The sequence below is a fragment of the Chlamydomonas reinhardtii genome, chromosome 6 (assembly GCF_000002595.2).
Source record: "Chlamydomonas reinhardtii strain CC-503 cw92 mt+ chromosome 6, whole genome shotgun sequence".
In the NCBI taxonomy this organism is placed as follows: domain Eukaryota; kingdom Viridiplantae; phylum Chlorophyta; class Chlorophyceae; order Chlamydomonadales; family Chlamydomonadaceae; genus Chlamydomonas; species Chlamydomonas reinhardtii.
Window position 1 is genome coordinate 4,173,776 of NC_057009.1, and position 9,808 is coordinate 4,183,583.

Here is a 9,808-nt window from a genome sequence, read left to right on the forward strand (position 1 = left end):
CTGAGTCCTGAGAGAGTCACTTGCTCCTGCCACGCACCACGGCGCCTGCCTTGTGACTTGAGTGCGCGGCTAAGCTGGCTTTGCGGGATAGGTGAGCACAAAACCGCCACATTAGGGCCCTGTGCCGAGGGGCAGGTTGGCGGCGGCCAAGGCGGCGGGCACTAGGTGCGATGGCCGATGGGGCAGGGTAAGGAGGCAGGTTTGCGTAGTCCCGTACTTTGCAGAGTATTCTCTGACCAGGGGTTCCAGGAACCCTGTCCCTGACTGACGTGGGACCTTGGGCGCTGACTGTGTCGAACCTCGTGCCAGCCCTGCTTCGGCGCTTCCCCCCTCGTGCCCGTCAAGAGTCGCGATCTTCAAGTGCTCATGCTGTCGCCCGAAAGTTGCTGTTCAGTACCTGCAGACCGTACGTGCACGCATGAAGCATAAATGAAGCATAACTGCCGCCCAGTAGTCCTAGTCTCACCGCATGCTGGGTGTCGCTACATATCATGCCCTGTATCCTCTCCTGCCGTCGATCCTCCCTCCTATCGTGACATTGTTCCGTGAGGAACGCCCCACGGATCGCTAGGCGGTCCGCTACTGGGACCTCACGGTGGGACCTTGGGTGGGACCTGGTGGGACCAGCGGAGAGACCTTGGGAAGGGACCCCTGGGTGGGACCAAGCAACGTTCCAAAGGTTCCAAGGCAGCTCCTGCAAATGGACAACATGTGGGGCTGGGACGAGGACTACGACGTTCGACACAAACGGGGTTTGAGGGAGACAAAAGTGTGGGGCGTGAAACTGCTCAACACGCCTCCGGACGCGTTCCGTGTCAGTGGGCACAATATGTGAGCTACCTGGCTCCCGTCGACGCGGAAACCGTGACAAGGCCCTGATAGCCGTAACAACGCATGGCGCCAGCCTGTCCTACCAGCACCTGCGTTGGGTAAAAGCGCCCTTTCGCAGTTTTCTGCCCCCAGGTAGGGCAGTTTGTAAAGGCATGAGCATTTGCTCCGGTGTTATGCGTCTGTAGGAACTTACGAAATTGCAACGATTGCTGGCCCAGAGACACGACCGGCGGTGCAGGTGCTCGATTGTCCCGCCCAAGTACAAGTCAGGCAAACAAGCCTGAATCAAAGCAAACGAGCCAGAAATTGATTCAACTTCAGTTTATAATTACAACGGCCTGGCAGGCAATCTAGCCGACCAGCGCGGGCAACTTGACAAACCAGCCACGGGCTGCTTAACGGGCCGTTCTCTCGCAGAGCCAGACCCAAAAGCTGTTGAACGCTCGGGACACATAAGCCTATACAGAGTGATTGGGACAACTAAAACAAGTGGATTGGACACGACCTACCTACCCGAAGACTCCGCCTACCTCAATGTCAGGCGCCACTATGGAAGCAGCACAGCGACTGTATGCCGCTTGCAAGCAGTCAGCAGAGCCGCGTGTGATCCGGCTTTCGTCTGCGGAAAGCCACGCGCAATGCAGCGCGGCCTCGGCCTTATGTTCGTCGTCCGAGCTCCAGTCAAGCTGTGCGGATGCTGGCTACATGTGTGATGTGGATTTGCTGGGAAGTTTCCCCTACGTGGAGTCGTCGCAATTCATTAACGAGGCGCCAACGGACACCGCTTCTTTGCCGGCTTCCGTTTACAAAGCATGCGGCAGTAGTCGCTGCACGGAATCAAAGGATATCACTGGTAAAACTCGCGCGCTGTGCTCACCAACGGCAATTTGTTCGTCGCTCGCGCGGCAAGTTGCCAACCGCAGCCTTCTTGCTCGCGAGCACTCCGAGCTGAAGATTACTATCCCAGCTCATTCCAGCTGCGAAAACACTTTCACCCGCTCCAAAACAGCGGTTTTGCCGGGCACCGAAATGGACACCACAGCGACCACCCATCCCTGCACACCCGACTGCGGGGCCGCAACCTACGCAACCAAGGCGCCGTCACCGCCGTGCAGCACCGACGCCTCCTCCTCCTTCTCCACGCCCTGCAACACGCCATTGCCGATGCTGCAGCTGGCATCGCTGTCCTTCGGCGGCGCGCCGGCGCCCGTGCGCGCATCCTCTCCTTGTCCCTCGCCCCTAAGCCATGGAGCGGAACGGCCGAGCAGCAGGCGGCCGCAGGTGGAGGCGCAGCCCATGCTGCCACGGTTCGTGCCGTTGGAATTGCCGGCGGAGGGACTCATCTTCTTGTCACCCATGGCTCACCAGGACATGGCCCGCAACAGCAGCTGGAGCCTTCACGACTACAACGTCACGCGCAAGCTGTATGCAGGCTACGCGAGCACAGTATGCAAGGTGCGCACATTCTGTGTGTTGCACGGTCCGGTGGGACGCGCAATTGAGGTGTCGTATTATCTCAAGACCCAGAGCGCGTGCGGTAATGGCTGACCACCGTCGATTAGTCATGCCCGTGCTCGGGGTTGTCTTGCCTGCGATCAGCTTTAGCACACAGTTTACCCCGCCGCCTACTTGTTTGTTATTCAGAGCAATGCGGCCTTGACCTTGCTCGCATGCTTGTGTTGTGTCAGCCTTGCAATGGCTTTGAATCCAGTTCACACCTGGTTACACTCCCGTGCAAAACCGGTACTGACTCCCTGACGTGACGCTCGCTGCCGCCACCCGCCCGCAGGCGACCTGCCTGCGCTCCGGCCAGGACGTTGTGGTGAAGGCGTATGCCCTGAGCGGCCTCAGCGATTTCCTCCGCCACCAAGTCCTACGGGAACTGCGCATCCACTCGCGGCTGTGCAACCCGGGCGTGGTGCAGATGCTGGCAGCGTTCCGGGTAAGCGTGCGGCGGAGGCTGTACGCGCTTGGGCATCGGGCGGCGGGAACAAACGGCCAGGGTTTCTGCAGGTTCAGTCAAACATGGCGGAAAGGCAGGCTGGCGTTTGCATTTGCTTGCGCCGTCGGCCTCCAGGCTGCAATGGTCTGTAGATCGCTACCCGTGATCGCTACCGTACTGCGCCCTTTTTCAAGCCATCCCTGTACCGCCGTTCCCTCATGACTGCCATAAGCTCCTCGCTTGTCGGGCTGTCCCTTCACTTGTAATCCGCATCCATAAGCTCCTCATTTTACGCTTGTGCTCCAGGAGGGCGACACCTTGGTGATGGTGCTCGAGTACGTGCGCGGCGGCAGCCTGGACCGCGCCCGCCGCAAGCTGGGCGGCCGCATGACGGAGCAGCAGGCGCTGGAGCTGGTGATGGCGCCGTTGCTGCGCACGCTGCACTACCTGCACACGCAGACCATCGTGCACAGGGACATCAAGCCGGTAAGATCGGGTTGTCGACGGATGTTGCAGTGGCGTTTTGTGCGAGATGCCAACAAAAGACAGTTTCAGTTCAAGGATTGCTGGGAGCTGGGCGCGTCTGTGTTGTCATCCTAATGAGCCGTGCGGTATTATTTCTTCCCTACCCACAGGAGAACCTGCTGTTCACGCCCGACTGGAAGCTCAAGGTGTGCGACTACGGCGTCTCCATCTGCCTCGGCGAGGAGGTAAGGAGCGCGTAGTGCATGGTGTCTCGTCAGCAACTAAGGGGCTGTGACGTGCGCTTTCCGCCATGGCATGACACCAGGACTCATCACAGCTCCATCTGCCTTTGCCGCCGTCATCCCAACCTGGGACCCCACAGCGCGCCGTGACGCGCACAGGCTCACGCGACTACATGGCGCCCGAGGTGAACGTGTGCCCGCTCAAGCGCACGCCCGCCGACAACAAGGAGAACCCGCAGATGGCCTACGGCGCGGCGGTGGACGTGTGGAGCGTGGGCGCGCTGGCCTATGAGCTGCTGGTGGGCTTTACGCCCTTCCCAGGAGGCCCGCCTGCCACCCGGAAGGGCGATCCCACCAAGTCGCTCGTGTTCCCCTCGTCCTTCAGCAACGATGCACGCAACTTCGTGTTGTCGTGTCTGGAGCAGGCGCCCGGCGACCGGCCCACCGTCCAGCAGCTGCTGCGGCACCCCTGGGTGGCCTCGGGTTTGCAGCGGCAGGCTGCGCCGGTGGCCGCTGCGGCTGGGGCACCGGCCGTCGCTGGGCAGGCACCCTGAAGAGTCGAGACAGGATATGGGGCATGGGCGCCATTTGCGCCCGGTATTGAAATTATAACCGGTTTCTGCAGCAGGTTATGGGACGCGTGTGACTGCACCAAACTACATAAACACTGTTTCTTTGCGTGGCTGCATAGCCGCGGCTGCCGTATGGAAATGCATTGATGACCTGATTTGGGGGCGTGTTTCGTGCGTGCTGAAAAGTGCTCAGATAGTTGGCTGTGCCTTGTCCAGTGGCAGTGGAAGGGTGGCTGGGTGCACATTGGTGAGGTGGACTCCTGTTTCATCTTACCTGTAGATGCTATCATCATGGCAATATTTCACGCTTCTAACGTTCGGACATGAGTGGTGGATTCTTCCTATAGGCTTGTTGGGTGGTCAATTGCGCTTCGCTTGCCAACGTCGTTGGCACGTGTGCCCTCAGCCTCATTTTGTTCCACCAGCCCTACTTGCATGACTAATACGCATTTCGCTTGGAGGAACCCCCTGCACAGCTCGTCTTGAGTTAAGCTTGCATATGCAGGGAAGCGTTCGTCTAACAGCTAGTCTACTTCGGGACGGACTTAAATGAAAGAGCGCCTTAGTGCTCGGAACGTGCGGCATGTTTTTCGCCAACCGGTCGGATATACCGGCCGCGCAAACCACATCCACCTTTTCCAATCGTTTTGTGTGCGTACGTTTCAACGCAAAGGCCGCGCGGGTTACGATGATGGGTCTTCGTGTGCGTGGGTTTTTTTTGGTAACTTCTTGTGGAGCGAGAGAGAGAGAGAGAGTGAGAGAGAGAGAGAGAGAGAGAGAGTGTGTGTGTGTGTGTGTGTGTGTGTGCTTGTATGTGTGTTGAAGAGCACCAAGAAAGATAAACGCGACGACTGGTGTGTGATGCAGCAACGTGCGTGTGTTAAGAAAACGAAACGAAAACCCGCCCAAGGACGGCGCCGAGTTATTGCGCGCGTGCGGTGCGTGCGTCCGTCCGTGCGTGCGTGCGTGTGTATGTATGTGTGTGTGGGGGCGTGTGTGTGCGCGCGCGCGTGTGTTGTGGGGGGGGGGGAGCAAGTGTGTCCTCCTGTGTGCGAACTTTGTGAGAGTCGTATATGAGAGCTTGTATATGTAGATTGCAATCCTTGAGCCTTCCTAATGCAGTGTTCGAGGTGCAGTAACTTGGGACGCGGCACTTCTGCCTGCGGAGCGGTTCTAATGTGGGAGACCAGTTGTGCCACATGTTAGGACCAAGCACTTGATCTCAAGGTGATACAAACCATATGGCGGTGCAACGAGGTTGGGGTTGGGTTACATTAATGACATTGGCTGTAGATCTTTGGCTACAGTACTAAGCGCGAATATTGTGTGCAGACTAGTGAGCCCAGCCCCCTTTAGTTTGGGCTGGTATTTACAACCCCCCCCCCCCCACACACACACACACACACACACGCCCAACGCGCTGAGTTAGTGGCATCCGACGTGTGCAGCTCTCAGTTGTGCAAGGCATTCTTAGACGAATTGTTGTGACTCTCGTGAGCGGCTTGGAATTGAGGCAGCCCCTAATGTATGGGAACGGGGCAATGTCTGTAGTGGAATGGTGTCCGTGGGCCATCTCTGTCCAATGCCGCTGATAGACCAGGGATTAACCCCTGAATTCATAAAGGCAATAGGCGTGTCAGGTTGAAGTAAGGGTTGAGGTTGAGAAGTAATGCAGCTGGATTGCCGCGGCGTGTAGACGGGTTTCATTATGTAGACTGTTTGTTATTGAAGTTTCTATTGAGCTCTATCTCAACTGCTATCTGTGTACCAGGGCTCCTATCTTAATGTCTCCAGACATTAAACGGCCATTTTGGCCATTTTCCAGACAAACGGAGGGGGGGGTTCACGCACGCTTTTGAACAAAACAAGCGGTGTCTGAGGAGAGGCAAACTCTACCATAGTGACATATATATTTTGTGGAAAGTGAGGGAATGTCATGGTCTTTTAGGAGATTTTCGGCGATCTGACGAGGATGAAGGATACCCCGATCAAATCTTCCTTTTTGCAGATGCGCAGAGCCGGTGACGAGGATTTGCCGGGGATGCCGCATTTTCAGTCACGCAGAGTTGTCAGGGGTGCAAAGCCCGCTGCAACTCCTTCCACAGTCCATGGTCCAGCTAACCCGCGCACAGTGAAGAAAAGCTGAGACGATAGAGGTCAGGAATGAACAGAAGTCAGGGATGGACCCCGTGCACGGGCGGAACCGTGGAGCTGCGGAGGGGTTGAAGAAAACAGGCAGGGACGAGGCGCGCGGGAGAGGGGGTATACAGCAGCCTTGACAGCAGCTTCGTATTGGAGTGCACTGAACCACTCGCACTCAGGGCGGGGCTGCTGTCAAGCTCAACCATGCTACTCCTCCATGCGTAGGGGAATCAACAAGAACGGGACCTGGGAAAGGACCGGGGAAAGGACCGGGGAAAGGACCGGTGAAAAGGACCAGGGAATTGACCGAGGAATGGGGAGCCATCACGGGACATTGACTAGGACACAGTGATATTAAGAATTCAACATGAAACACATTACATTCTGCCGTCGGCACACAACAAATGGAGAAGTGGGGCACAAAATTAGGAGCAAACGATAATGTTTTCGTGAGTAGCTGCGGGGCTACAGTGTCAATAGTGTTTTAGTGCATCTGGAAGCTGATCCCCGTTCAGCGACGGGGTCTTCGGAGCAGAGTACCGACCGCTTACTGGGTCGGCTGTACCGGCCCGTCCGGCCGGCGTGTGGTGACGTTCTGGTCTTCTTGTGGTCCCGGAGCCCGTTGGCCCCCGACGACTCTTCCTCAACGTGACTTTTGCACGGGTGCTAGAACGGTCCTCTACGCTGGGCATGCATGGGGATTTGGGGGTGGGTTCAGCTGGCGCCGGATTCCCATCTCAACTAGACACCGCTCCCGACTAGGGGGCAAGTTGGCATGCGGAGGTGGGGACCGCATGCTACCATAGTGCGGGATATGATGGTGCGGGAGATGATGTTGTTGTTGACTTGTCCTGCGCGCCCTCCTCATGCAGACCGAACTGTCCATCCGGGCGATGCAAGAGGCATGGGCTGGCATTGCCGGGCGTGTGATTTTGGACGGTTGCATGTGCGGCCTGGTGGGCAGCGGCTTGGAATGCCCTGTCTGCGGTTTCTCCGCCTAACAACATGCGTGTGTCATGGCAAACCTTGTACTGCTAGGGACGCATGCAGGGCGTCAAGCATTCTGGAGGGCGCGGGCGATGCAAGAGGCATGGGCTGGCATTGCCGGGCGTGTGATTTTGGACGGTTGCATGTGCGGCCTGGTGGGCAGCGGCTTGGAATGCCCTGTCTGCGGTTTCTCCGCCTGACAACATGCGTGTGTCATGGCAAACCTTGTACTGCTAGGGACGCATGCAGGGCGTCAAGCATTCTGGAGGGCGCGGGCGATGCAAGAGGCATGGGCTGGCATTGCCGGGCGTGTGATTTTGGACGGTTGCATGGGCGGCGTGGTGGGCAGCGGCTTGGAATGCCCTGTCTGCGGTTTCTCCGCCTAACAACATGCGTGTGTCATGGCAAACCTTGTACTGCTAGGGACGCATGCAGGGCGTCAAGCATTCTGGAGGGCGCGGGCGATGCAAGAGGCATGGGCTGGCATTGCTGGGCGTGTGATTTTGGACGGTTGCATGGGCGGCCTGGTGGGCAGCGGCTTGGAATGCCCTGTCTGCGGTTTCTCCGCCTGACAACATGCGTGTGTCATGGCAAACCTTGTACTGCTAGGGACGCATGCAGGGCGTCAAGCATTCTGGAGGGCGCGGGCGATTCTAGAGGCATGGGCTGGCATTGCCGGGCGTGTGATTTTGGACGGTTGCATGTGCAGCCTGGTGGGCAGCGGCTTGGAATGCCCTGTCTGCGGTTTCTCCGCCTGACAACATGCGTGTGTCATGGCAAACCTTGTACTGCTAGGGACGCATGCAGGGCGTCGAGCATTCTGGAGGGCGCGGGCGATGCAAGAGGCATGGGCTGGCATTGCCGGGCGTGTGATTTTGGACGGTTGCATGGGCGGCGTGGTGGGCAGCGGCTTGGAATGCCCTGTCTGCGGTTTCTCCGCCTGACAACATGCGTGTGTCATGGCAAACCTTGTACTGCTAGGGACGCATGCAGGGCGTCAAGCATTCTGGAGGGCGCGGGCGATGCAAGAGGCATGGGCTGGCATTGCTGGGCATGTGATTTTGGACGGTTGCATGGGCGGCCTGGTGGGCAGCGGCTTGGAATGCCCTGTCTGCGGTTTCTCCGCCTGACAACATGCGTGTGTCATGGCAAACCTTGTACTGCTAGGGACGCATGCAGGGCGTCAAGCATTCTGGAGGGCGCGGGCGATTCTAGAGGCATGGGCTGGCATTGCTGGGCGTGTGATTTTGGACGGTTGCATGTGCGGCCTGGTGGGCAGCGGCTTGGAATGCCCTGTCTGCGGTTTCTCCGCCTGACAACATGCGTGTGTCATGGCAAACCTTGTACTGCTAGGGACGCATGCAGGGCGTCAAGCATTCTGGAGGGCGCGGGCGATGCAAGAGGCATGGGCTGGCATTGCCGGGCGTGTGATTTTGGACGGTTGCATGGGCGGCGTGGTGGGCAGCGGCTTGGAATGCCCTGTCTGCGGTTTCTCCGCCTGACAACATGCGTGTGTCATGGCAAACCTTGTACTGCTAGGGACGCATGCAGGGCGTCAAGCATTCTGGAGGGCGCGGGCGATGCAAGAGGCATGGGCTGGCATTGCCGGGCGTGTGATTTTGGACGGTTGCATGGGCGGCGTGGTGGGCAGCGGCTTGGAATGCCCTGTCTGCGGTTTCTCCGCCTGACAACATGCGTGTGTCATGGCAAACCTTGTACTGCTAGGGACGCATGCAGGGCGTCAAGCATTCTGGAGGGCGCGGGCGATGCAAGAGGCATGGGCTGGCATTGCCGGGCGTGTGATTTTGGACGGTTGCATGGGCGGCGTGGTGGGCAGCGGCTTGGAATGCCCTGTCTGCGGTTTCTCCGCCTGACAACATGCGTGTGTCATGGCAAACCTTGTACTGCTAGGGACGCATGCAGGGCGTCAAGCATTCTGGAGGGCGCGGGCGATGCAAGAGGCATGGGCTGGCATTGCCGGGCGTGTGATTTTGGACGGTTGCATGTGCGGCCTGGTGGGCAGCGGCTTGGAATGCCCTGTCTGCGGTTTCTCCGCCTAACAACATGCGTGTGTCATGGCAAACCTTGTACTGCTAGGGACGCATGCAGGGCGTCAAGCATTCTGGAGGGCGCGGGCGATGCAAGAGGCATGGGCTGGCATTGCCGGGCGTGTGATTTTGGACGGTTGCATGGGCGGCGTGGTGGGCAGCGGCTTGGAATGCCCTGTCTGCGGTTTCTCCGCCTGACAACATGCGTGTGTCATGGCAAACCTTGTACTGCTAGGGACGCATGCAGGGCGTCAAGCATTCTGGAGGGCGCGGGCGATGCAAGAGGCATGGGCTGGCATTGCCGGGCGTGTGATTTTGGACGGTTGCATGGGCGGCGTGGTGGGCAGCGGCTTGGAATGCCCTGTCTGCGGTTTCTCCGCCTGACAACATGCGTGTGTCATGGCAAACCTTGTACTGCTAGGGACGCATGCAGGGCGTCAAGCATTCTGGAGGGCGCGGGCGATGCAAGAGGCATGGGCTGGCATTGCTGGGCGTGTGATTTTGGACGGTTGCATGTGCGGCCTGGTGGGCAGCGGCTTGGTATGCCGTTTCCCCAGCGACTCCGAAGCTTCCAGTGCT

General features: G+C 58.6%; 1 protein-coding gene across 1 annotated transcript; it reads left to right on the forward strand.

The window, feature by feature from the left end:
- Positions 1 to 1,120: 1,120 nt before the first annotated feature.
- Positions 1,121 to 6,159, forward strand: CHLRE_06g278231v5 (uncharacterized protein). The gene is made up of 5 exons (XM_001698007.3): positions 1,121 to 2,286; positions 2,621 to 2,773; positions 3,080 to 3,259; positions 3,409 to 3,483; positions 3,621 to 6,159. Exons 1-5 carry the CDS (start codon positions 1,861 to 1,863, stop codon positions 4,032 to 4,034), a joined length of 1,248 nt encoding a protein of 415 aa, XP_001698059.2. The 5' UTR covers positions 1,121 to 1,860; the 3' UTR covers positions 4,035 to 6,159.
- Positions 6,160 to 9,808: the final 3,649 nt, after the last annotated feature.